Source organism: Halichoeres trimaculatus, unplaced genomic scaffold (genome assembly GCF_033239565.1).
Source record: "Halichoeres trimaculatus isolate MK-OKI-2021-1 unplaced genomic scaffold, fHalTri1.1 fHalTri1_scaffold_1, whole genome shotgun sequence".
Taxonomy (NCBI): Eukaryota; Metazoa; Chordata; class Actinopteri; order Labriformes; family Labridae; genus Halichoeres; species Halichoeres trimaculatus.
In genome coordinates, this window is record NW_027437179.1 from 40,523,455 (window position 1) to 40,551,201 (window position 27,747).

General features: G+C 41.1%; 1 protein-coding gene across 1 annotated transcript; it reads right to left on the reverse strand.

Moving 5' to 3' along the window:
* Window positions 1-6: 6 nt before the first annotated feature.
* dennd6a (DENN/MADD domain containing 6A) lies at window positions 7-27,747 on the reverse strand. The gene is made up of 19 exons (XM_074675437.1): window positions 27,356-27,747; window positions 24,610-24,648; window positions 24,189-24,231; window positions 19,859-19,971; window positions 19,690-19,770; window positions 15,374-15,479; window positions 14,543-14,622; window positions 11,991-12,050; window positions 11,833-11,888; window positions 11,570-11,692; window positions 11,371-11,466; window positions 9,783-9,877; window positions 9,609-9,674; window positions 7,962-8,026; window positions 7,622-7,711; window positions 6,151-6,314; window positions 5,781-5,883; window positions 5,433-5,507; window positions 7-3,746 (listed from the first exon to the last, which is right to left on the reverse strand). The coding sequence occupies exons 1-19, from the start codon at window positions 27,584-27,586 to the stop codon at window positions 3,615-3,617; spliced, it is 1,818 nt and encodes a 605-aa protein (XP_074531538.1). The 5' UTR covers window positions 27,587-27,747; the 3' UTR covers window positions 7-3,614.

Genomic DNA, 27,747 nt, shown 5'->3' on the forward strand with positions numbered 1-27,747 from the left:
TGTTGAAAAACATATTTAGTGACAGAAAGAAATGAAACATTATGCGGAGCGACATTATTCCTCTGTAGTTCATAATTCTTCTGTTTTAATAGCAAAATAATTCTTGTACAGTTTCTTCTCTGGGCTACGGTTTCACTTTGCACCTTTATGTACAAAACTTTGTCGTCTGCAGAGTGGAAGACGAGCACAGCCCTCCTGACGAGTGTTAAAATAAGCTTCTTCTTTTTTTATACAGATATAAAACTAACATGGTTGCCCAACAACCAGGCGTCACAGGTTTTTACAACCATCATATTTTGTTATTTCTCTTTACAATTATGTGTTTAACAAAAAAAAGGCAAAGGTCAAAGCATTTACACGACATGTAACACAAAATAAAGTCTTAAAAAACAAAAAACACTCTGACACGGGTCCCTAAGCAGTGGTTTTACATCTTTCCAAACTCAGCAGTCAGAGAAAAACACAGCAGAATAAATTAAGCGACCTGTTCGGCTGTTATTGCTGTCAGTTTTCAGTTTGTACACCAGGTTTCCAGGAATGTTTGTAAATCACGTCGAACGCAGATTTTGCTTCGACTGTTTTGATCGTAAAGTGTTCGTGTGTGTCTGATTTGTGTTATTGCCCTTTGTTTTCAGGAGTTTCATCAGCTGCCAGAAGACATTTTCAACCATTTACTTTCTTAATTAACGTTTTTCTTCTAAATAACTGATGTTAAAATGGAGCTAAGTTTACAGAGACACTGAAAATGACCTGAAATGAGAATCTCAAAGATGAATCTAAGAGTGGTGACAGATTAAAGTTATGGTGCAAGTTTCTTTCCCTTTCCATGAGTGGTGTTCGTTGATTTCTTTGTCTAATTAAAGACTCCATGTTCATCACCAAACACTGTGAATATCTGCCTTTTTAAGGACCCTGAATTTAAAAAGTGAAGCTTGGGACAAATTCCTCCAGTCTTTGGTTCTGCTCTCGTTTCCTTAAAGCTGCAGATAAAAACACTCCTCCATCTCTAAAAGTAAGACTTTAAAAACCCAAACAGTCATGTTATTTTTCCATCGTTCTCAGATATGAGACCGTAAAACTTCTCCAGAGAGGAAAGCTTGAAGATGATTGGTTAAAAAGTTTCAGGTGAGTTTAGTTTCTGGTCTCAGCTCTGACAGGTTCCTTGCTTTGTTTATTTGAGTTTTTGGGGGTATGGAAGCTCAGTCCTGCCAGGAGAATAAAAAGATTGACTGAAATAAAAATAAAAAAAATAAATTAAAGCAACTGCTGTCACTTCTCCATCATTGACCTATCAGAATCAAGAAGAGGCGGGACTTCAGAGATGGAGTTTGTCAACAACAAAGGCCGAGGGTTGAACCAGACTCGTCTTTTGGAGCCTTCTGCTCACGCTGTGATCCAGTTTTTATCAACTTGTTTTTATGGTTTTGGTGAAATGAAAGTGAAAGTTAAGTTAAGTTATTTTTGGGGCTTTTTTTCTGCCTGTAATGGGACAGAAGGGTAGACTGGAAAGAGCAGGAAGCAGGCGAAGAGTGAGGAGAGAAATGCAGGAAGGAAGGCGTAGACTGGATTCAAACCTGGGCAACCAGCTTTAGAAAAAAAAAAACAAACAGGACGCCACCCAGACCCAAAACCGGCATAACCGTCACATCCGAGGGGAGCAGGAGCAAAGAGCAAAGAGGAAAAGTTTAGCCTGGTTTGCGTACGTCTGCAAACTTCATGTTAAACAAATCTAAACGCAAAGCCTGGCATGTAACTCCTTCTAAACGAGGCTACAGGTGAAAACTAAGTGGACCACGAGCTCTGTGATTGGTCCGCTGGGAGGCCATTTACAAAATAATTCACAAAGTTTAGATAAAAGAAAAATCGTACTTTCATTTTTGCCAAAAAAAAGAATACAAATAAATAATCTAAACCTCTACTTCCTCATCTTCCTCGTAATATCTGCTGTATCAGCTCTGATTTAACAGAAAACCCTCTTAAGGCGCTCCAAAAAAAAGCAAAAACAGAAAATGTAGCAGGACTGGAAACTGACTATCAATAGAGATCACACTGCCCCCCTGTGGTTGGGAGGAGTACTGCAGAGCAGAGTAGAAGTATGAACTGCTCTGAAACTGAGCACAAAAACAACTCAACGTCCTGATTGTGACAAAAGTGACAAATAAACCAAAGTTAAAACTAATGATGCTAAAATTTAGTCAAAATAAAAATAAAAAGCAAAAATTAACAAGATTCTCTTAAAATAATCTGTGTTGAAAAACTGTCTTCACAAATTAAAAAATGTCAAAAATCATCAAAATTTTGGGGAATTCAATCCATAAATGTCTTAAATATCAGTTTCCCTCTTTGGCAGGAGTGGGCTTCCATACCTGACTCCCTACGAAGGTGTGATACAGTTTCATTTATTTCCTGTCAGTAGAAAAGCTGATTTTAATCCAACTGTACGGACGTGTTTGTGAAACGTCCTGATGTTGACTCTGGAGCGTCTCCAGGTTTCACTGCTGTTTTTAATCTGATCAAGTTAATCTTTCGTCTTTTGTTTGTGAAACTGAACCTGTTCGTCAGCGTCTGACAGACTTTAAGGCTTCGTCACATAAAACACAACCTGCTGTGACTGCGAGACCTCAGACATTTGTTTACATTCACAGAAACCAAAAAAAAAACAGTCACACTTCCTGTTTCAGCTGTTTGTTCACAGCTGAGCGTGAAGGAGGAGCTCTGTTGTGACTTCCTGTTTTGAAATATCATCCTGTTAGGAATGAGTGTGACTCCTAATTTGACTTCAAATAAATTTAGTGAATAATAAAAAAAAATTAAATCTGGAAACTTTGAGCTGAAACAATGTGAAATGTTGAACAAAGAGTGCAGAAGTTTCAGAACAAGACTGGATATTCCTCAGACTGTTTTGATCATGTGACCAGGAAGCAGAGACGTGATTGGCTCCTGAGGACGCTCCTCTACAGACGGTTATTACAGGGTCGCTGGTGTTTAATGCTGAGTGTGTTTTTACATTAGAGTCAGATTTAAAGATAAAGCACTGCTCGGCTCTGCTCGGTTCAGTTTGTTTGCATATAAAAGTGTGTGTGTGTGTGTGTGTGTGTGTGTGTCTGAGTGTGTGTGTGTGTGTGTGTGTGTGTGAAGGGCACTCTGGTCCAGTGAATGATGAAGTGCACTTCTTAAAAACATTTCTGGATTAAAAATGGATGAAAACTCCAGAGTCTGTTGGCCTGGCTGCAGCATTTCATCTTCAAGTTAAAAAAGTACAAATTAAAAACCTGCAGAGGCTCCGATGCTGAGGGTCTGCGGAGAGTCCCGATCCTGCTCTGGGCTCCAGGTTTACAGAAGTTCGTCCCAAACTCAGGGAACTGCTCCTTCCTGCGCTCTGTTGAGCCTCCATTCAGGACTTTACATCGTGACGCTCCAGCTCGTCCAGCTAAGCCCCCATGGTTGCTTCATGATCGCTGGAGCCGAAAGCGTAAATAAAACTGGAATAAACAAAAATGTGCTTTCCACATCCTGGAGGAGGGTTTCTGGGACAAACACAGGCTCCTCCAGGCCCCTAAACTTTAAAACAAGCTCAATCCGGGGCTAGAGACACACGCCACAGGGGTCAAAGGTCAGGGCGTGGAGGGTTTGTGGAGGATCCCCTGCAGGTCCTCTGGTAACGACAGGATGACGGCGTCGATGTGGGCTCTCAGTTTGGCCACAGTCCCCGGGCGCACCGGGAGCTGCTCCCTCTCCGCCTGACTCTGCAGGAAGAGGAGGAGTCGAGTGAGCGTCAGTTTTTATCAGTTTATACCACATGATCCAGAAAACTACGTCCAGACGGAAACCTGCTCCAAATATTATGTTATACTTTAGGATTGATAATTATTAAAGTTAAGGGTTTGATAATTTACCGTGGTTTGACCGTGAACATGAAATTTGTTTCTGCTCATCATCTAAACTTCCTCTGATTATTTAAAAGTGTCTCTAACCTCAGCTCCAAACCAACTTTTTCATCACCTCCACAAATTAAAACCTGGATCAGAGTTTGATCAGTTAATGTGACTGATTCACAGTCAGACCTGTTTAACTGAGGCTGAGACACAAACACCTTTAAAAACTCACAGACACAGAAGCCTCTGGTGTTTCAGTGGAAAGTGTGACCCTGTTAACCGCTGACCGCCAGTTGAATAAAGCCATGCCCACACGTAGCCAGGTATCTGGGAATCCTCATATATTTTTACACATTTAGTCCTGTTGTCCACATGAAACTGCAGCTTTACGTCACTAAAAACTATGTTTTCGGAAAACTGTGGCCTAAGTGAAGATTTTTGAAAACTCCTGTTTCATGTGGATGCCAGGAAACAGAGTATTTTGGGCTTTTGAGCATTTAATGAGATAGTAGAGAGGACAGTGGACAGACCAGGAAACAGGGCAAGAGTGGAAACAGAGATGGGTTGTTTGCGCCGCCCTGTTGGCTATAGATGCCTGTTAAAGCAGCTCTCTCTTTTTTTGTCCGTTTCTTGTAATTTTTTCGTCTCTTTTCATAAACTTCATATTTGGAGTGGATCATTACTTTGTATGGTTCATTTGTTGGTCATGGACACCAAACTGGTTATTTTTTCTCCTGTGTTTGTCTGGAGATCCTACATGTAACCATGGCTGCATTGTTTACATGTGAAATCAGCTGTTAGCAGCCTGTAGCATGTCAGTGCTAACTGGTGCTAGGCCGGATGTTTCCCACAAGGTGAGGAGAAGGAGGTGAGGACGACGTGCTGGTTCTCAGGTGTGAGCTAAGAAGTGACGACATGGACCTGTCCTTCCATCCATCGTTATTGGGAACGTAAGATCTATCTCCAATAAGATGGACGAGCTAGCTGTGCTAACCCAGCAACAGAGGGAATACCAGAACGCAGAGTAGCATCATGCTATTCACAGACATGGCTAACAGAGCTAACACCAGACACCAACGCCACATTGGAAGAGCTTCACCTGCTGTGAGCAGACAGGATCCAGGAGACAGAGACTGAACAGACTGCTGAAGAAGCTCAGTCCTGGACCCTGTGGAGGTGGAGGCTGGCTGACTGGACAATGATGGACAAGCTGTCAGCATCTATTTTTTTATAGAGCTTTTTACACTTTCTATACACTTACTTACTTAAGTTTTCTTGGTTGCTGCTGTGACTTCAATTTTGTTGTACTTGTTACAACAGTATTTTAAAAAATTTTTTGGACTACGTTTGGACAAGGCCTCAGTCTCCAGTTAGCACGGTCACTCTTTACTCCAGAACACCAGTTGCTCTGTAACAGTCCTGATCCTGGCAGAGTTCAGGAGTACTTGAGTCCACGGTGGGGTACTGTTTCTGAGTTTAAAGAACAATAACTCGTCTGAATGAACGGCGCTAAACGCAGCAGCAGAGGTTTGGAGCTTTGGCTGAGTTCACACTGACCAGTTTATCTTTCAGCTTCAGGACCAGATCGACTGTCTCCACCTCCGAGTGCTTCTGAATCCTCTGCTGCAGATCCTACAGACACACACACAAACACACAGATTACCAACAGGATGGAGGTTTAGTGATGTTGGTTCCGTGTTGGGACAAATATTAGGTCGTACTACTTGATCTTGTCTGAAATGCATCTTTTGTTTTCAGTATGAAGCTATAGATCGATGATAAAACCACTGTAACCTTTTCTGGCTTCTTCCTCCTTCTGTCAAACCTATTTTTGACTTGAAGTTTTGTAATTGTGTGTGCACAGACGTTTAATTCTTCATCTCTCCAGCCTCCCTCCACTCTCACCTCCTCACACAGCGCCTCCAGGTGCAGAGCCTCCAGCTTCTGGGTCATCTCTCTCCTCCTGTTTCTGAACCAGCCGTCGAAGTTTGGGGACTTGAGGAAATGTCTGAAAGGAAACACGCAAGAGCACAAAGCGTGACGCTCAGGATGTCAAACACTGACACATAAACACAGAGTTTATACCCGATTAAAGAACATTTCTTCATTCTGATATTTAACTTGAGTTCTTTAAAGTGTTCAAAAACAGCAGAAGGAGGCTTTTTGTTTTGTTTTTTAAAAAGACCCAACGTTAATCCTTGGTGACTGAGCAACCTGCAGGGATTTTTGAGTAATGTGTGTGTATATGTGTTTACATCTGTGTGTGTGTGTGTACCTGTAGAGCCCGATCCAGTCTCCTTTCAGCCTGGACGTGAGCTGGGGTCCAGCTTTCTCCAGCGTCTTCATGAAGTCCTGCTGGATGAACGGCCGCAGCTGAGGAGGAGACTTCCAGGGACTGATGGACTTCTGCAGGGGCATCAGACTGGCCACGTATCGCTCCTGTAACACACACACACACAAACACATACACATGTAACCAGGGAGTTAACTTCAAATGATGCACACCAACAGTAACAGTGACTGTAAAAAGAAAGGTTTGGTTCATTTAATCTCCCCTGTAAGGGGAAAAAAAGGGGTCAAACTTTGATTAAAGTCTCAAATAATTTTTATTTTAAATGCGTAAAAACAAATTATGGCTCTGAAACTGTCTCCTGATGTTGGTCATGGCCTGACCAATCAGAGAGAAGGGGGGTTTGAGGAGCAGCTAAAATAAACTGTACAGACAGAGGCTGAAATGAGAGTTTTCTAAAACACCAGGGAAAGAAAATAAGGGATTTTTATGAGCTGTAGTTCATGTTAAGATACTACAGGGGCACCAGAGGGACAAAATAAAGACCAAAAAAGCAAACCATCCCCTCTTTAAGTACATAAAAATTGAATGACTTACTTATCCAAACAAAGAAGTGTGAATAATTCATCACACACAAGAATGCAAAGAATTTCAAAGTCCCCTTCAAAGCAAGGTTATATCAGTTAACTAAAATGAAACTAACAACGAAAACTAAAATTTAAAATACATTGCAGTTAACTCAAACTAATAAAAAAGTAGAAAAGAAAACAAAAACGATAAGTAAACTTAAACTGTTTCTTGTGTTCACAAAACTAACTGAAACTAACCAAAATTAAAGACAAAATGTCCTTAGTTATCGTTTTTGACAATATTAATATCCTCTAGGATTTAAATTAATCTGACACATTTTACCAACCAATTTTACATAGACAGTTTAAGGCAGTTGTCAGTGTCGTACGCCACCATTATAGCCATTTTAAAGCTCATATCATATTGTTTTATATAATTTAAGTGAACATTATTTTTATATAATTTATGTTTATATTTTTATATAAAGTTTATATTATTTTCTTGTGTTTAAGGCAGCAGCCAACAGTTCAGTATAAGCATTGACTGAGCAGTGAGCACTATGTTGGACTTTAAAATAAACTGTATTACAACATATTTACTCTGACCTTTTTGAATCCTGCACCTGGTTAATACGGGATGAAAAACTAAAACTAAACTAAAACTAAAACTTAACTAAAACTAAGCCTTGTTGCAAAAATCAAAACTAAATAAAAACAAAAATGCCCGCTCCAAAGCCAATTAAAACGAAACTATAATGAGAAAAACAATGGCAAAACTAACTAAAACTAAACTATAATGACAAAGCCAAAACTATTTTAACCGTGCCTTAAAATCTCCTATAGAGTAATTTACACAATAGATCTAAATATGGGTGATGAGTTGTTACCAGGGGAATGATGAAACTCTGCGTCAACTCTAAGAAGTAACGTCGAAGAATTGCATTCTGGGCCGGCGATGGTCTTTTCTGCTGAACTCCCTGAAGAACAAAAATAAAAACAAAAACAAAAATAATCATAAATAAGAAGAACCAAACACCTTTCTGTTCATATTTCTCTGGGTGAAACTTTACAGAAAGTTATTAAAGCAGCAAACTGTACTGACAGCTTTAAAGACGACATCTGGAGACAAACGATAACAACTTTAAGAAAACAAAACAGCAGCTGCACGGGCTGCAAGTGTTCAGATTCAAAAACACAGATTCAGTCATGAGCGTGGACCGTTCTCACCTTCTGGAGCTGTTTGATGATCTCTTCATCTTTGTTCAGATACGGCTTATAGGCAGTGTACACACCTGGAACACACACACACCCAAAGAAATGCTCAGCAGCATGTCTGCTTCAAAAACCTGATTCTATTTCAGACATTCAAAAGATTTAACAATAATCGATAATAAACTTTACTTAAACAAAAAAAAATCAAAGCATAGCGACAAACATCTTTACAAAATTAAAGCTACAGGGTCCTCGTGGTCTTGTCGGTCCCTCATGGCATGCTTTCATTCCTTTCTGACCCTCTTAGAGGCATCACAGTTGATTTCATGTATTATTGCCTCTGCTGAGTCACATGACCAGCTGCACGGAACTCCTAATCAGTGAGTGACATCATCACCAACTGCTGCCCTCTCATGAGTGAATTTTTCAAAACATCTCCTCATAGATGCCATAATTTTGACCAAATCTCTCTGAAAACAAGATATTCTTGTGGTAAATTTTGTCAGGAATCCACCCATGCCATTTTTAAAGCTGTTCCACTTTTACTTTTTTGGCTACAGACCCAAATTCTGCTGCTTATGTGGAGCTGGATCCTCCTCTCCCATTCATTCTAACAGGGGGGAGCTGACAGGGCTTCTGTGGAGTTCACTGACTTTGAGGGCTTGTCATTCAAAAACTGTTCGTGAAACAACTAATTCCCGTATCAGTTTTGTAAAGCAGGGTCCACTCTGTCATGTGTGTGAATTTCAAGCCGATACCATTTATGGCCTCTGAGAAGATAACTTTTGTAGAAGACCCAAAAATGAGACCCAGTTTAATTTTGAAAGGCAAATCGCCAGCTTCCTGTTTGAGATAGGTCTGGGGTGTCCCCAGGATTATTTATGCGCCTCATTGAGACAAACGTTTTGACGTTAGTTTGATCTCTCTACGACATTTCTGCTGCCCATTAGAGCTGTTTAAGTGTATTTGAGTGTGCCTAGGTGGCGCTAGAGAGCACATTTTGGGTATGTTGGGGTCAAATATCGTATTATATCTTTTTTTTTTTTAACCAAATTTTGATGACTTTTTGAGCATGTTTAGGAGGTTAAGTTAGGGCTCAAAGACTAGGGGGAATAATTAAAAAGAAACAGACGAAATACAATAGTGTCCTCAGCCTCAGTGCGGGGACTCTAATAAAAGAGAAATGTTAGTAGGACGATGACTGAAAGTTTAAACAATGACAAGAATGACAAGGTGATAAAACTAAATCTATTTACTGAATTCAAAAAGTGTGTAAGCCGTACAAAAAATGCAAATTCAAGGACCCAGAAATAACTTTTTTTACCTTTAAAGATACTTATCACTCTAAAAAGGTTCAAGATTTTAGAAATAAATTTAGGAATGTCTTAGTTTTTCATCAATACGACATGACGTTTTGATTTTGCAGGGATTTGTCGGTTTTTATTCTTCCTAAGACAAATCAAAACAAAAGTTTGCTCCACTTTCTTTAAAGAGCATGTCTTCTTTCTGTATTAAGACTCATTTTATGCCAGTTCAGGGTGGGTTAAAACATCTGTATCTGTATTTGTGAAAAGTTGATTGGTAAGTTTGTCCAGCATGCAGCAATGGGACCATGGACCATGTTAGCAAAGCGAGCAGAAGCAGCAGAGAGTGAAGGTTTACCGGGCTTGGAGTCCAGAGTTTTGAGGTTTTTCAGTTTCTTGACTTTCATCTGCTTGGCCATTTCTCCTGATAAACAGACAGTAAAGAAAACAGACATGTTTTCGTCCTTCTTAGAAACAAACTCATCATCAGTTCATGTTTATGGAACAACCATCCGGTGGTTTCAGGTTCTACCTGCTTGCTTCATGTCTCCGATGCGGATGATGTGCGGCCAGTGCTGCAGAGTTTTAGCAAAGAAAGGATTGGTCACCCCCAGAATGACTGACGGCCTGCAGACAGACAAACAGAGCAGAGACATAACTGATCAGTCCATCAGCACGAGTGACCTATGGCTAAGTCCCGCCCTCAAACACAATGAGCCAATCACACTGCGCACAGTCATTCTCTTACACGTTATCCATTGAAATGCATTGCAGAAAGTCCATGACGTTTTTCCAAGATTTTAAGTTTCAAACTGGTCAAACTGTGTTCATGGGGAACACGCAACTCTGACACAAGGCATCCTAAGTGGCTGGGTGACGGGGTGTGTTTCTAACCCTTTCTTTTACCACATCTGAACAGAGAAAAGTGTCTCCTTTGGATAAAGTTGTGCAGTCGACCACAACATCAGCTCTGTGTGAATCAAATGAAGAAAGTTGACAAAGCATCTGAGGCTTTACTGTAAAGAAATATAAAGTTATATTTAACACTAGAACCACCAATGCAGTCTGACGCTTTGGGATTTTCTCTGACATTAGCTTAAGTTAGCCTAGCGTTAGCTCCTAGCTTCATTGTTGATCATGTCTCTTTGTTTGGAGTTCATTGGCCTGTTTTGTTCACATTTTTGTTCTTTGGTGATCGTAGATCATTGTTAGCTTTTTGTCCAAAGGGCTCTAGTTAAGCTAACGTTAGCTTCTGGAGCTTAGCTTCATTAACTTATCTGAAATAGCCAAGCTAAATGTTGTGCTGAATGGTTCAGTGTAAATACTGTAGCTCCAAACTAACATTCTGCTGCTAACTAGATGCTATTTATCAGGTTTGCTCTGGGATCTGTAAATTTATTTAAATTTGATCTGAAGTTGGATTTAATCTGTATCAGAAGCTTTGTATCAACTTTCTCAACAATAAAATGTCCATAGGTATTATTTTACACCATATTCCTAGTAAATGCACATACTTCTATTTTATTTTAAGCTCAAATTAAATTTCTTGTGACACTTGGGTTTATATTTGTACTTTCTTGTATCATCATATTTCATTTTTTCTTTTTTTTTTATACTTTTAACACTTTTGAATAGGAAAAGCGGTGACAGAAAAGCTAATTTCCTTAAAGGATCAATGAAGTATGCTAATCCTGATTCTGATATATGCCTCCAATATGGAGTTTAGACCCTATTGGTCCCACTGAATGTTTTTTCTTAAGTTTTATGTATTTTTTTTTTTCATTTTAGCTTATTTAAGTTTATTTTGGGGTATCTGTAGATGAATCTTTGAAATAAAGCAGTGTGTGTTCATTTTTTTATCTGACAGTTTCAAAGTGGCTGAATAGAAATTTAATTCCACAACAAAGATATTAAAGTTTGGAAAGAACTTGGAAAACTTCATCTTATGGATGTGAAATTTACCTTTAAGAATTAGAAGGTTAGTTATAAAGCAAACAATTTATTATAGCAATCAAGTTTTGAAATATCTTTGGGTCCAGTCGTGATAGAGGGTCTGAAAATCAGAGATGCTGCAACAGCATTAACAACAATCTGAAGCGCTCATCTCTAACTGTACTCACGGCGCCTGCGTCCGGGTTGTGTACTCCTTGAACTCGCTGTCGTGGATGGTGAAGTACGGCCGGAAGTCACTGCAGTAGCGCAGCGGAGAGATGCAGCTGCAGAGAGACGGAGACACAACAGAGTGTTGAACTTCTGATCCTGTTTTCATCTCCATCAAATAAAAACCAAAAACATGAAGCTGAATCCTCTGAAACCCACCTGACCAACGCTAACACGGTGTCTGATGACTCTGCTGGTGACGGCGCCATGACGACGAGAGCTTCACCTAACAGCACCAACTCCCAGAGCATCTGGATGTGGAAGAAGACTGGGTAGAAACATCTGGAGAAGAGGAGAGAGGGGCTTAAAATCTGCACAAGTTTGCCCTGAGGAAGAGAAAAGCTGCTGCAGTACCACCGCTGACCAGCAGGTGGCAGCAGAGTATTATAAAAGCCTGTGTTAAGTGAAGCTGCCGGCCTCACCTGAAGAGGTCGACCTCATGGATGGTTGGCAGCACGATGGAAACCTGACTGTCAGTCTGAAACACAGAAACATCTTTTAACTCCAGCTGAGAGGAAATCTGAAATTCATATTCACCATCATCATCTTCACCCTCAGTTACAAAACCATCGCTGCTCACCGGGGTCGACTGGACCAGCTGGGAGGTTCCTGGTTTGTCGTAACAGGTCGGGATGCGAACCTACAGAAACAGATTAAACACAGACGTCATCTCTGCCCCTCTCTGAATCTTCACCCTGTGCTGCTTCAGCCTCCATTCATCAAATATTTATGACTGAGCATCGGTTTGTACAGGAGAGAGTTCGCACACGAACAGAATGTGAGTCACTCAAAGTGTTTTTGGGCCTCATTTAAAATTAAAAAATCTGAATCTGTGGACACTTTTCTGTTCTTTCATAAGACTCTGGAGCCTCTGAGAGAAGGAGGAGCTTCAAATGCATGAAGGAGAGTTGGGAAATACAAGTGTGTGTTTGATAATGAGGGTTAAAATCAGGGTTGTAATTATTAAATAATAATAAGTCTTCCTTTGTCTTCAGAATGAACACTTACTAAATAATCTCTGACTGGATATCTTCAGTTTCAGACCTTTACAATTCAGCTTTAACTGGTTCTTACTATAGTTTTAGATTCATTCATAAACTGTTGTTAAAATCCAGACTGTTAAAGATAAAATGACGGTAGGATAAAGCTGGATCGTAGACGTCTGAAATGGGACTTTTCACTTGAAAGCAGATTTCTCAGATAGATATTCAGCCGTGTTTTCAAAGGCACTGTGAGACTGATTGGTTTGGCATTGACTGCAGTGACACCTGTGGCTGGAGACTACATTTCCCATAAGCACCATTGCCCATTGTCGGGAAGATGTGACTCTAGCCAAGGCGTAAATTTCGGTGTGTTTCATTTGTACTTGGAAGTTTCATTTTTACAAGTTTCGAGTGAGAAATTTTAAATACTGGGAAGTCTGCAAATCCACGCCACCCGGAGTTTACAATCAAAGATGGCCGCCCTAGGTGTAAACAGTAATTAAGCTCCTGTTATATTCAGTTTATTCAAGCATACAAGCATATATATATACTAGAGCTGCACGATTTGGGGAAAAGGTGCGATTTGCGATTAGGTGGACAATATTGCGATTGCGATTGTGCTTGCGATTTAATAAAAGAAGTTGTGTCATGATGAGTCTACAGACTTGCTTGGTTATCATGGAGAAAAATCTGAATTGCATGTGCTGACATTGCGATTGCGATTGCGATTGCGATATCCTCTTTTGCGATTACATAATTGCATGTGCTGACATTGCGATTGCGATTGCGATTGCGATAATCGTGCAGCCCTAATATATACACGCATATACATAGTATTAGGGGTGGGCCATATAGCCTCAAAATTATATTTAGATATTTTAAGGAAATTTACAATAATGATAGGGAAAAAAAAAAACGGACAAATTATTATTAGTGGTTGCTGCTTCTGAATAACAGCATTTTTATTGCACACACAGTATGGAAGCCACTTTTGCAATCATTTACTACGACTGCACAAGCTTGAAATGTAAATATGGTAAGTAGGTCAGATCCAGAGGAAATCTGACGTTTTGGAGGAGGAAAAGTTAATCTTCATAATTCTATAAGACACAACACATTCTTTCAATAAGGACACCAACAGAAAGGAGAAGGCATGGACTGAAGGAGCTGAAGTTTTAGGAGGACCAGATAAGCTTAACATGCTAATTAATTAGCATGAAAGTACATTGTCATGGGTGGGATTCCTGCAGGAATATGTGGTTCACCTGTGATCATGTGATCTCAGGTATCCAGCTGCTATGGGCGCTGTACTGCGCTGTACTGCGCATGTCCGTCGTAGAGGCAAAAACTCCACTGATAATAACGTAGCTTTCATGTCCTCCTCTCATGTCTTCATAGCCTGGTTGTATTCGGCCGTGTGTTTCAGCTTCAGGTGGTGGAACATGTTTGTGGTGTTGCCACCTGTAATAGTTCTCCTGAACATTTTGCATTTAATGAGCTTTGCTGCGTGTTTGATCTTTGGTCAGTCAAACCACCTCCACATCACTGAGGTAGCTCCTCTTTTAGACACTAAATCCTCATGAGAGGACAAAGTCGATGCTGCTGTGCTACTTCTGCTCTCGCTCATTGCTGTTTTTGTACACACAAGAGCGTCATACATCATTGCGTCCCTGCACTGAAAATATTTATATAGTCAAAAAAGATATACCGGTATTATCATAGACGGTATGATATGGCACACCCCTACTTAGTATTATTCAATGATTAGATATGAAAATATTGCTGTTTTGGCAAGTTTTTCTGACTCTGCAGGTGAAACGCTTTTAACCTCAGAAATGATGTCATTCCCACTCCACACTTCCCAGTTCAGATGTTAAAGGAACGCACCATTTGTTTAGCAAGCACATTTTGAGTCCACACAGTGTCTTTGAATAATAAAACAGCTCGCTATCCTCTTGTAAAAATATTTTCACGTCTGGTTAAAAATATAAATCAGGAGGAAAAGTCAAAGCTTCAAAACTGAGTCTTTAAACTGATGTGTAGAAGAGAAAGAAAAGAAGTGTTTGTAAACGTCTGTGTTCATGTTCAGCTCCAGCTGATCTCCACCTTCTGAGTGTGTGTGAAAGTGTGTGTAAGTGTGTGTGTTTACCTTGATGACGACTCCCATTATAGGCAGCGTGAGGATCCTTCCAGGATGAGGCGTGGGCCAGCGATCGATGTCATTACAAGCTGTGAATGAGAAACACAAATATTAGCTGTCTGAATCAGTTTGTGGGATTAAAGCCTGGAGTTAATAAAGTTTATCCACACTCAGCTGTTTCATTATCAGCCTCACACAGCTCTGAGCAGCTTTATTTTTTTAAACCCTTACAGAAACATGTTTTAACCACTTCTCTTAACTGAAGCTGCAAAGTACGAGAAGTTACAACGATACAAGTATTAAAAACAAGAGAAAAAAGGTTGAAATGTTCCTTTAGCTGCAGCTTGTCACACTTGGAGAAGTTTGTCCCTGAGCTGGCGACACTTTTATTCACTTGAGGTTAATTGAATTCAGTTCGTGTTCAGTTGAAAATGTTGGAGGAAGTGTCCTTGAAAGTCCAGATGTCCAAAAACTCAGAGAGGAGTTTTTAAAGGAGAAGCTTCATCGGTTTTTAAACTCTGCTCAATACTTTTCAAGATCATCCTCAGCTTCAGGGACGTCTTTTCAGGGACTTGTCTCTGTTGGTTTTTATTCTTTCTGTCAAGGCTGCTGTGGACAAAAGCATTTCACAGCAGAAGAGAAGAATCACTCAGACTTGATGCTCTGCAGCATTTTTACCTCCAGCTGCTGTAGCCAACCAAGAACTTTGTCACATCTACACGCCTAAATGCTTCGAGCTGCTGTCATGTGATTATCTGATCTAATATTTACCCTTCCTGTGTCCATATCTGTGTGCGAACAGAGCGTAAACCTTCAGCCGTGATGTGTGATCAATCTTACCCGCCTCCAGACACGGCTCCTGCTTCTCAAAGTATTCAGGGGCCATGATCTTCAGCAGGGAGTGGAAGAAGGTCACGTAGGGCAGCTTACTGATCAGGACCAGAGACTGTGGAGGAATCAGAATCAGCTTCAGTGTCAGGAGGCGGCGAGACCACCAGGAACAAGAGCCATCATTTCCACAAGTGTGTTAAAGTTTGTTTGCTCCACTTCAAGGAAAAACAGTGAGAAGTAAAACCTGAATGTTGAAGAAAGCAGGAGCTCTGTTATGTGTAAACACAACACGATCAGACCGGTCAGTCCGCAGAAAGCTCAGGAAATAAGGGTCTAGGTTAAAGTCCAGCTTCACTCAACCAACTGATAAATGCATGGACTCCATAAAAAGATGGACGACACACCAGCTCTGCAAGGTGAAGTTAAATCAGCTAGAGTTCATCATCATCGCAAAGCTCATCACAGCATTAAAAAAATCAGAAAATCTCAGGTTTATCTTCACATCTATCTGCATCTCTACCGCCCAACCAGCCACAAAACCCGGACTGGATTTTTAAAGAAGTGCTAACACTGTTTTGGTTTATGATCATTTTTGTTTGTTTTAAAGGTCCCATATTATGAAAAAAAACACTTAATTAAGTCTTTTAGAGAAATTTGTGGGTCTTTGTCTTTCCTCCCAGCCCACAAAATGTGATATTTAATGACAAAACCTGTTCTTAGTAGAGCTTGCGAATGTAAAATCCTGACCTAAAACGAGCTGTTTGGATTTTGGGGATTTGCCAACATCAGTGATTCCCTTAAGGCCATCACTGCTCTGTTTTTGGCTGTAAACAGCCACATAGTTCCATGCACAAGCTCCCCATCTCAGAAGAAGACAGACTAAGTGTCTAGAGTTCATTTATCAAGGAAATGTTCCAGCTACACTCAGTAAAACTGTGCATGTGTGAGCTAGTCACTTCACGGCCGTCTGCTTTTCCAACTTTGGACAGTCCAACAGAGGGCTAGCCAATAGACTGGTCCTGAATCCAGGCGCATTACCAACCATCCTCCAACAAACCTGGGACCCTGGAAATGTGAGTATTTTAAATGCTGTGTGCTGTGGAGCAGATGGAAGAGCTTTTCCTCAGTGTCCCCCCTGTCTCTGTGTTAGCTTCAGGATGCTAACTTTAGCTGCTGTTAGCCTGTTGTTTTAGCCTGTAATGTTACGGTAAACGAGCTTTGCTGTTTTCTAAACATTATGCACTCGGAGCTCGTGGCGCCGCTCTCAGTGACGTGGAAGAGCGGGGCGGTATCAGCGGTGGCTCATTTACATATGAAGGCCACGCCCACTAAATCAGAGCGTTCTGAACAGAGGGGCTATGAGAGCCTGGAAACAATGCTGCTGTGCTTGATTTATTGGCTTTTTGGACCAAAACATGTTTCTACCATTTCATCAATGATCCATATTAAACTGCAGAAAAGGAGCAGGATATGAGACCTTTAAAAACTTCACAAATTTGATTTTGGCTGAAAAAATGGATTGAAATTTTGACTCTTATGAACTTTTTTTGTTGTATAAACTTCTAGAAAAAGTGGAGTGGACTGTCAAGCTGAAGGTTTTTTTTTCATGGACTAAAGGATTATGGGATTTTGAGTATGAAACTTAACATGAAAAGTGAGGCAGTTTTTGTTTGGTAGATTATTTGTTTTAAAAAAGCTTTTTGGTGATAAATCATACAGCGTTGTAAATCCTGTTTATTTCCTGTATGGTTTTCTTTGTTGTGAATTTTCTGTTTTTCCTGAGGTTTTAAAGTTAAGTTTTCATATAAAAAAATATTAAACTAGTCAGTGTTAGCGTCACTCTGGAGTTCTTAACTGATCGTCTCCTTCACACCCAGATGAGAATCTGTTCGCCTGTGAACTGGAGCCACCTTTGATGTTTTATCTTTAAGACAAACACAGGATTTGAAAGGAAGAGGACGTCAGTAACGCGGCTTAAACTCCAAATCCCTTCTGCACAGACTCTGGCTCCAACACCTGTACCTCTGTGTAAACGTTAAGAGAGGACAGAGCTCAGCCCAAACACCCTCAGCTCAGGCTGCAGGTGTGAGCTGGAGAAGACACTGAATCCCTGCAGCTGACATTCCTGTGGCACGCCAGCTGCACAGTGGCAGAAAGAAGCGCTGCCGTGTGTGGTAAAGTCTGAACAAAGGACGATCAGACGCAGCTTACAGTTCATCTCTCAGATACAAACATCAGCCACCTGCACTGTTTATTTCCTAAAAGTTCTTTAATGTTCTTACATTACAAACCACTGTTATTTCTAACTATTTATTTACTTACTGACTTCATTATCACTCACTACAAAGAGACTCATCAAAATCTGGTTACCTCGTTTCATTCTCTTCATGGTTACACACTGAGAAAAACAATTCAGTATCTTTTCTGTGTTCAGAGTTTTGACAGGCAGTGGTGAAAAGAAAAGCACGTTTTTGTTTCCTAAGAGGGCATTTTGGCACATTTTGGGTTGACACTTGAGCTTGTTTTGGCTCCAAAGAGGACACCTGAGCATCTGTTTTGGCTCTCATTGTTACACTTAAGCATGTTTTGGCTCCCAGGGAGGACTGTTCAGCAAATTTTGTCTTTCAAGAGGCACATATTTTGGCACATATTGTTGGCTCCCAAGATAGCAATTTAGCATGTGTTTTAGCTCCCAAAAAGACACTTAGGCGCATTTGGGCTCCCAAGGTGACATTTAGTATATTTTGGCTCCCAAGGGATCAACTTTGCATGCGTTTTGGCTCCCAGGATGCCGCTTAAGTGTATGTTTTGGCTCCCAAGAGGGGCACTTTAGCACATTTTGGCTCCCATAAGGACACTTGAGCACAAATTTTGGCTCCAAAGAGAACACTTTAGCATGTTTTTTGGCTCTCATGTTTGTACTTAAGCATGTTCAGGCTCCCAGGAGAGCATTTTAGCAAATTTTGTCAATCAAGTGGGTCATTTGGCACATTTTGGCTTCTAAAAATGACACTTAAGCATGTGTTTTGGCTCTCAATGTGGCACCTAAGCACATTTTGGCCCTCAAGAGGACACTTTAACTTGTTTTAAGCTACCAGGGGCTCAACTTGGCATTCGTTTCAGCTCCCATGATGCCGCTTTAGTGTATGTTTTGGCTCCAAAGAAGACACTTAGGCACATTTGGGATCCCAAAGTGACACTAAGGCACATTTTGGCTACCAAGGGGACAGTTTAGCATCTGTTGTGGCTCTCATGGTTGCACTTAAGCATGTTTAGGCTCCTAGGAGGACTCTTTAGCAAATTTTGCCTTTCAAGAGGGTACTTAGGCACATTTTGGCTCCCAAGAGGACACCTTAGCATGAGGTTTAGCTCTCATTGTTGCACCTCAGCACATTTTGGCGCCCAAGGGAGCAATTTTGCATGTTTTTTGTCTCCCAGGATGACACTCAAGTATATATTTTGTCTCCCAGGAGAGCACTTTAGCAAATTTTGGCTCCCAAGGTGGCACTAAAGCATATTTTGGCTCCTAAGAGGACACTTTATCACATTTTGTCTCCCAAGAGGACACTTTAGCATGTGCATTGGCTTCTTTGTTGCAGTATATGTAAGTATATGTTTTTGGTTCCCAGGAGGGCACTTAAGCATATTTTGGCTCCCAGTGTTGTGCTTAAGCACATTTCGGCTCCCAAGAAGACACTTAGGCATGTGCTTTGGCTCTCTTTGTTGCACTTTAGCACGTTTTGGCTCCCAGGGGGGCACTTCAGCAGGTGTTTTGACTCCCAAGAAGAAACTTTAGCACATTTTGACACCCTAGAAGACACACAAGCTTGTTTTTTTCTCCCAAGAAGACACAAATTATAGCTCCCAGGAGGGCATTTAAGCAAATTCTGGCTCCCGAGAGGATACTTAAAACCCAGTTTTGGCTCCCAAGATGGACTGGGCACAAGTTTTGGCTCTTTAGAGGACACTGTAGCTGGTGTGCCTTAACAGTTTGGAAATTAGGGAGGATGACAGCCTCTCTACCCCCTCCCCTTTGCACACCACTGGTATCTTTGAGTTCCTGAACTTTAACTAAGAAGTCAGCACCCGTCACCTGAGAGATTTTAGCTTCACCTTTGTGCAATGAGACACATTGGAAACCGTTTGTACATGGAGACAGTGATTGAAACCAAACCTCTTAAAGGTAGGAACAACAGGAGGTTTGATTTTTCTTTGAAGTAAATTACTAAAATGATAGAGTTTGATTAAAGCTGAAATATTAACACACTGAATGCTGTTTTCCCACGTACAGGGGACAAAAGATGAGCGTACAGACTGACACTGACCTTCTGGAAGTATCCTCTCTTCAGGGATTTGTCTCGCACCTGACGGAAGTACACGTAGCCGTAGTAATGTCCCTGATCTCTCTGCAATACAAAAAATCACACCACAGTTTAACATCTGTATTAAAATGAGGAGATGTGTGTGTGTGTAAATGTGTGTGTGAGTCCAAACCTTCAGACAGGGCGGGGCGTCACGGTCTGTGTTCTCCAGGAAGCAGCCGAGTGACGACTTCCTGTTTGAGCCCTGACGAAAGCGGAAGCAGAACTGGGTGTCGCCAAGACAACCTGAAACACAACGAAACAACGACGGAGGGATTACAGGGAGCTGGGAACACACCTGGTTCGTCTGAAACGCTCAGGTTATTCCTGCGTTTTATCGTCACTGGAGCCTCAGAAATGTGTCCTGACATGTTTTAATGTTTCCGTTTATCGCTGTCGCCTCGCTGAAAGAAGGATCCTGGTTCAAACCCACAGTCAGACAGACAGGTGCCTTTGAGATTAAGCTTCCTCACAGATCTCACGGACACACCTGTTGGGTTAAGAGGTGGTGGGAGCAAACGTTGGTCTCTGGCTGTCGGTCAGATGTACACCTCGCTCAGTGACAGCGATAACAACCAGAGGACTGGACTTTGACCCCTTTTTAAGTCTCTTCAGTTACAGAAATCTCAGCTTTAAAATGATCTTAAGGCAGTCTAAACATGACGCTGACGTCTTTACACGACCTGCAGAGGAAACCAGACTTTCAGCTGACGAGCAACCACATAATTACCCTCCGTACCCGTCATGGGATCGGCTACAGACAAAGTGTTTAACAGCTCAGAGCAAAGAGACGAGTCTTTGTTCACATTTCCCAACAGGGTTCACAGAGTTTGCTGCGAAAAAACTCTGACATCTAAGCGGGTTTTTGTGTCTTACTTTAGTTAAACTGTCTTATCAGAGCCAAAATCACCTGAAAAGTCCAGAAAAATGTCTAATTTCAAGACATTAAAGACAAAAATTACACCTGCAGTGCTTGAAAGAGTAAAAAAAATCAACATATAAGGTGAGAAAAATTGATTTATAAAAAAAAAAAAAATCCCCAAATAAACTTTCTGACTCCATTGGTAGATTTGTTTTTATAATTCAGGAAACTTTTTGTGTTTTTATCTCTTGAAATAAGACATTTCTCTGGATTTGCCAACTGAATGTGACTCATATTAAGACAGTTTTTATTAAACTAAGACCCAAACACGAGCACTTGGATCAAATCTTAAAGAAAACCATGTTTATTTTTTGCTCACCAATTCCATGAGTCTGAAACTCTCGAGACAAACCCTCTGACATTTGGCAATTTCCAGCAGTATTCACCGTGAGATTAGCTTTTTGGTAACTTTAAACTTAAATTCAAGAGAAAAAAAAAGTCAACAATCTCTGAAGGTGTCAGATTTATCTGGAATTTGTGGATTAAAGGTATAACTCAAAAAACTGTAGCACAAAAGATGAAGAAACTACTTTTATCATAAATATCACAACCACTATTTCTTATATCTTGCTGTTTAATCTGTTAAGATTATTTCCAGAAATGATTAAGACATAATTTTTAAGTGCTTCTTAAGCTACTCCTTCAGGAAGGACTGAAACTCTGCCGCTGACTAAATCCAGGTCACTGTCGTCCAAAGAAACAGGAAACGAGTGTTGGACAAATTCCACTCAGAGAAAAATCCAGCGTGACTTTGTGCCTCGCTGTACATGGGTTTTTTTTCTTGTAATTTTTATGCAACGCTCAGTTTTTCTGTGTCATCGAGGTTTCCTTCAGATTCTTGGACAAACAGGACGAGGAAGTGGGAAAGGAGAGGAACTAGGAAGTGCCTGATGAGTCACCGACGGCGCTTTAACCTCCACACGACCTCCACTGAACAGACGCGCAGGAGGAGAGATAACACACACTTTAGCCCGCAATCAGACGTGAAGGCATTCCACTTTAGAGGACACACACACACACACATACACACACACACACACACACACACACACTTGGTAAAGCTCAGCCAGCCCACCCTGACGTCACAGGTCGTGTAACGTTTGAGACCACCCAGCGTGAAGCGGGCCATCAGCAGCAGGGACAGATCTCAATCTCAGCCTGAAGTCTGACTCCTGTTTGTCTCTGAGAGCTGAGTGTGTGTGTGTGTGTGTGTGTGTTACAGTAAATTTAAACTCATGACTGTGACGAGACTTTTATTGAAAGGACTCATTTGAGAGTTCAGGACACGTGAGGTAGAAATAAAATCAGTAACGTCATCACAGAGAAATGACATGTTGGAAACTGCGACAACTTTTCAGAAGCTGTTTCTTATGTGCTGTAAAAAATTATCCAACAATATTCATCATCAATAAGATTTATTCTGTGTAACAAGTTTGAGTTTGTTAAAAACTCTAATTTCTTTTTGTTATTCTTATTTTTATATTTTTTCAAATTTAATCCCTTCATTTTAGTCTTTGTTTAGAAGTTAAGTTGGAAAGAGTTGAGATGTTAGATCCCAGATTATATGTGATGTGCATTTTTTTGGGAAATACAGCTTCTGATATAGTTTGTAAACATTATCGTCATCATCATTTATATTTTTTAAGATAGTCTGATGTTAGAAAAGTGAAGTAAAAAATAGCAAGAATCAAAAATTTCAAAGAATCACAATTTAAATCAAATAGGCACCCCAAAAAATTGTAAAAGAATTGAATCAGGAGGAAAGCAAACCATCCCAGCCTGAATATTTTCTGTGTCTTTACATGTTTTTCTTACTAATCCATCACTAAACTTGTTCCCTGTGTTTTGGAGCCTGTAAGGCTGCTATGTACTGAGTCAGGCCCGAAGTCTGACATTTTTAAATGAAGAGTTTTATCAGGATGTGAAAATGTAAGAGTTCGAAAGACACATCAGAGGACACAAGACCAGATTAAAGAGGGCAGAAAATAATTCAGAATGCAGGATGAGAAATATTTTGAAATAAAAATTTTGTCTTCACTGATATTTTTACTATTTTTTCTCCTGTGTTTGTCTGGAGATCCTACATGTAGCCATGGCTGCATTGTTTATATGTGAACTCAGCTGTTAGCAGCCTGTAGCATGTCAATGCTAACAGGTGCAAGGCCGGATGTTTCCCCACAAGGTGAGGAGAAGGAGGTGAGGACGACGTTCTGGTTCTCAGGTGTGAGCTAAGAAGTGACGACATGGACCTGTCCTTCCATCCATCGTTATTGGGAACGTAAGATCTATCTCCAATAAGATGGACGAGCTAGCCGTGCTAACCCAGCAACAGAGGGAATACCAGAAGGCAGAGTAGCATCATGCTATTCACAGACATGGCTAACAGAGCTAACAGCAGACACCAACGCCACATTGGAAGAGCTTCACCTGCTGTGAGCAGACAGGATCCAGGAGACAGAGACTGAACAGACTGCTGAAGAAGCTCAGTCCTGGACCCTGTGGAGGTGGAGGCTGGCTGACTGGACAATGATGGACAAGCTGTCAGCATCTATTTTCTTATGGAGCTTTTTGCACTTTCTATACACTTTCTTACTTTTGTTTTCTTGATTGCTGCTGTGACTCCTCCTGAACTTCCCCTCTGGGATAAATAAAGTATTTTCAATTCTATTCTATTCTATTCTATTCTAAAATATTCTGAATCTGAAAATCAATCCTGATCAAATCCTGCCATAAAAACATCCTGACAAGCAGAGTTTGTTGATGTTCATGCAGCATGTAACGCTGCAGAAAACAGACCACTGATCATCTGGGATCAGAAACACCTGAGGGACAGGTGAGCTTTGGTTTCATCAGTCAGATGTTTGGGCAGCTGAGGGACTGATTTTACAGAAATCCCCAAAAGAAAGAGCTCACACACGGAGCATTCAGATCAGTTTTTGTTGTGTTTGTGTCTGTGACGCTGCTGTGGACCTCCCTCAGAGAAACCCCAGTGAAGACGGCGCCCACTTGATAACCTCAGTGATAGCCTGGTCCTCTCTGTTCATCTGTGCTCATGTGTGGGAGTCGGGCAGCGTTAAGGACCGTGGGAGAGCTTACGTAACTCCTCCCTAAGCATAAATATTGGGAGGAGGATGTAATGGGATGGATTTCTTTCACTCTAAACACATTTAATCCTTTCCAGCGCATTAAGAGGAATCAAAGTCAATCAAAGACAGATTCCTTCGGCTAAAGCGAAGACGTGAGTCTGAATTCAAGGAGCCGGAGACAAACAGAGAGAGTGTAACGACTCCGTCTCTTCATGGACACACACACCTTCAGTATATATATAGCAGCTCTGTACGTATTGTTTCCTAATCCTGTCGTCATCCTGAGGCCAGCAGGTTCGTCAGCTCGACCGCATGCTGACTCACAGTCAACAAAACACACACCTGGAGATACGCACACACCAATTCCACAGGAGTGTTTGTGGTCTGTGTGTGTGTGTAAACTAATACACACATCTCCTTAAATCCAGTGTTTAAAAAGTGAAAGAGGAACTCACCTGAGTTGGAGTCAGGGAAGGAAAGGTAGCAGATGCTTGTTTTCTGGAAAACAAGAGAATTTTATTTGTTGACTGGTTTTTTTTGTGGTGTATTCTCAGATGTTTGAACAAATAATTTAGTTTTTTTCTTCCAAAAAAACTCAAATTGAGAAGGAACAACAAAATCATCCCACAAACGATCAGTGGTACCTCACCTGCCACCCTCAAAACAAAAAAAAAAACATACCAAAACTATCAAAATAAAAGCCTGAATAAGATCTTAGGCACATTAATCCTAACATAGACAATTAATTTAATGTTTTCTTTTCATAAAATAAAAACATATGAAGAATAAATAACTGGGAACAGCTCCAGAAACCAGATCAGAGGCAAGCACAAAGGTAAAAATTACTTTTTTAGATTGGAAATGAACCTGACTCACCTCTTTCTCTGACAGTTTGGAATGATGAGGATAAATAACCTGGAAGAAAAAAAGGACGATTTCATGAATCTGGAAAATGTGAAGCTCTTTTCACACAAACATCAGCTGTCTTATTTTATTTTGTTAGTGACTGATACCTGTCTACTTCCTGCACGCTCAGGTTTAAGCTCTTAAAAGAAGATTTTAAGTTATACAGCACAAAAAGATCAAAGCTGCTTTGTGGTTTCATAGATTTTTGAGCTCTAACTTAAAGTGATGCTCTGGGATGGAACAAGTTGGGTCCTATCACAAGGTTTAGGGCAGAAATTACCCCTACAGCAGTGTTTTAGTGCAGCAGAAGCCCAGAGCGCTCGCACCAAACACCCCCTCCCTGCTCCTCTGCCGGTTTCCTCTGCACTCAGACGGGGCCAATTTTACTTGACCAAAAACACAAATAAACGGACTCCCACTGAAAAATCTGATATGGGTCTGCATTCATGCTTTATTTAGAGAATTGTCAGCACGTTACTTTCACACAAAAACACCGCTAAATAAGGCTCTAGTTCTCATCGTGTCATAAAACAGCGCTACCTCCGCTGCAGAGCCACAGCTGGCTACGAGGCGCTTGCCGCTTAGTGTATCAGTCCGCGCGCAGCGTGCCAGATATAAACAAACGCAGGTAGTCTGCCAGGACGAAGAGACACGATGAGAACTAGAGCCTTATTTAGCGGTGTTTTTGTGTGAAAGTAATGCGCTGAAAATTCTCTAAATAAAGCGTGAAAGCAGACCGATATCAGATTTTTCGGTGGGAGTTCGTTTATTTGTGTTTTTGGTCAAGTAAAATATGGCCCCGTCTGAGTGCAGAGGAAACCTGCAGAGGAGCAGGGAGGGGGTGTTTGGTGCGAGCGCTCTGGGCTTCTGCTGCGCAAAAACACTGCTGTAGGGGTAATTTCTGCCCTAAACCTTGTGATGGGACCCAACTTGTTCCATCCCGGAGTATCACTTTAAAGTTTGGCCTGGATACAACGAAAAGAGCAATTCTGAGAGATTGGACATCAGTCACTCCTCTCTTATTTAAAATCTGGCTTAATGACGTTGTCTTCCTTATATCTAGAGGAGATCCGATACACTTTGTCCAAGTCATGACCCCAGCTCCGTATGATCTGGGACTCTTCATTTAACACATAAAAAAGGAAAAATGTTCATACTTTCATGCTACACTGTTTGAATCCAATACTGTTTGGTGTCGATAACGTAAACCCTGACTCCATATTCCTTATATCAGGAGTTCAATGCCAGGAGTCAACATAATGGACTCTGCACTTGGACCCTCAGTCTAGTATTGGATTTTAAACTACTTTACTGTTATCCCTTACAAATCTGCCCTTACTTCATTATTCTGTGCATAAGTGTGTGCGCCTTTTTCTGTCTAGCTCTCTGGTTTGATTTATTTTTGTAGAATTAAAAAAGTTATAAAAATGTGCTGCTGTTTTTTTTTATTCTTTAGACTATGTATTAGTAACTGGGAACAACTTACTACATAAACAGTAAATGAATCAGCATTTATCATTATAATAATTGTGTAAACCAGCATTCTTTAACAAGTTTTTGGCTCAAAGAGAGCATCAAAAACACCCTCCATGACCTCTGGAAACGTGTGACAAGCAGTCTTCACGGTGTTTACTGACACTTGACAGCAGAATGCTGAAACTATCTGCCTTCACATTCTTAGCACAGATTTGGGTTTCGGAGCTGAAAATGCAACCAAACAATCTCAAATTTAACAGATTACTCTGCGTAAAAAGTGAAAGACGCTTCTGACATGTTCTGCTTTTTAAATGAGAAAGTGAAAGAGAAAGTTTTGCAGTGCTATGAACACAAATTGGGAGATTATTGAAGATGTAGAATATTTTTGCTCCACATTTTTTATCAGGTTTTAAGTTGTATTAATGAGATAATTACTTGGACTAATAAAAAAGAAACTAAAGACTTCAGGGCGTGTGCAAATGTATAGAAACAGGATTATAACGTTTCACAGTTTGGCTCTGTTTCAACTCTACTCATTGCAGTTTCATAAGTTGTGTGATTACAGCACTGATCCCAGAAATGTGTTACAGATCTGTCATGCATCAAACCAGAGGCTAAAAAATACTGAAACACTGATTAGTTTTTTGGGGGACATAGCTTTTGTCTGAGCAGCACCATCTCTCTGGACTTCTGACCCACTTCACTCATTCAAAACTCAACCCAAACCATCTGTGAAGACTTAGAAAATGGCTCAACAAGTTCCATTACTTATTAATATTGTTGTTGAGAACTCTATTGGAAACAACAGGTGTTTACATAATGTTAGCTTATAAGATTCCAGCACAGTGTTCAAATTCTGCATGTTAGGAACCTTCCTTTACTTCCTAGCTTTAAGAAATGTATTATGTGTGACCCTTTTAAAGAAATAAAGACTGCAACATGCATCCAAGTGGAGCAGCATCTGGAGCAAAGCTGCTGGAACCGGCTAACTCCTGGGAAGATAGCACGTATCACCTTAGCTATCTGCTACAGGCCTCAGTCTTAGATTAAAACGTATTCCTGCCTGAATATCTGAGTACTGGTGGATCTCTGGGAAGCTCAAAAAGGGAGAGAAAAGTACAAATTAAAAGATGGGTTTATGAGCTCCAGTCCAGGAACTAGTCGGAGCCTCCGATAACTGCTAACTTAGGCATTTTCAGCCGCTATGAAGAGGAGTTCACATGCCCCGTCCGTCCCTCACCTCCACCGCCTGCCCCAGCTCCAGGTCGAAGCCGACCACACAGATGCAGTGCAGCCAGGTGGAGAAGCGGTCCCAGGGGAGTAGGAGAGTCTCCTCCGGCTCCTCGTCGCCCCCGGGCCCGGGGGGGAGAGTTATCTCCTCAGCTGGGGAGATGCTACTAGCGTCCTGGTCGTCCAGATCCTCCGGCTCTTCGACCTGCTCCCCCAGCTCCTCCGGGCCTTGCAGAGCCATGGCGACGGCCCGAAACGGACTCTCAGACGCTCTGGAGGATGTTAAAGGCTACCAGAGAAGTTCAGAGGAGTTAGAAGCAGGGTTTTCCCTCAGGTGACAGTAACAGGAGGAGAGCAGCGGGACAGAAAGCAGCCACCGAGCTAACACCATAGCACAGCAGC

Excerpts from the sequence above, each read along its gene's own strand:
- dennd6a (XM_074675437.1), bottom strand. The coding sequence starts at position 27,586 with ATGGCTCTGCAAGGCCCGGAGGAGCTGGGGGAGCAGGTCGAAGAGCCG. Across the intron at positions 19,771-19,858 it reads ACGCCCCGCCCTGTCTGAAG|AGAGATCAGGGACATTACTA; the intron begins GTTTGGACTCAC and ends TTTGTATTGCAG. Across the intron at positions 5,884-6,150 it reads GACTGGATCGGGCTCTACAG|ACATTTCCTCAAGTCCCCAA; the intron begins GTACACACACAC and ends GTTTCCTTTCAG.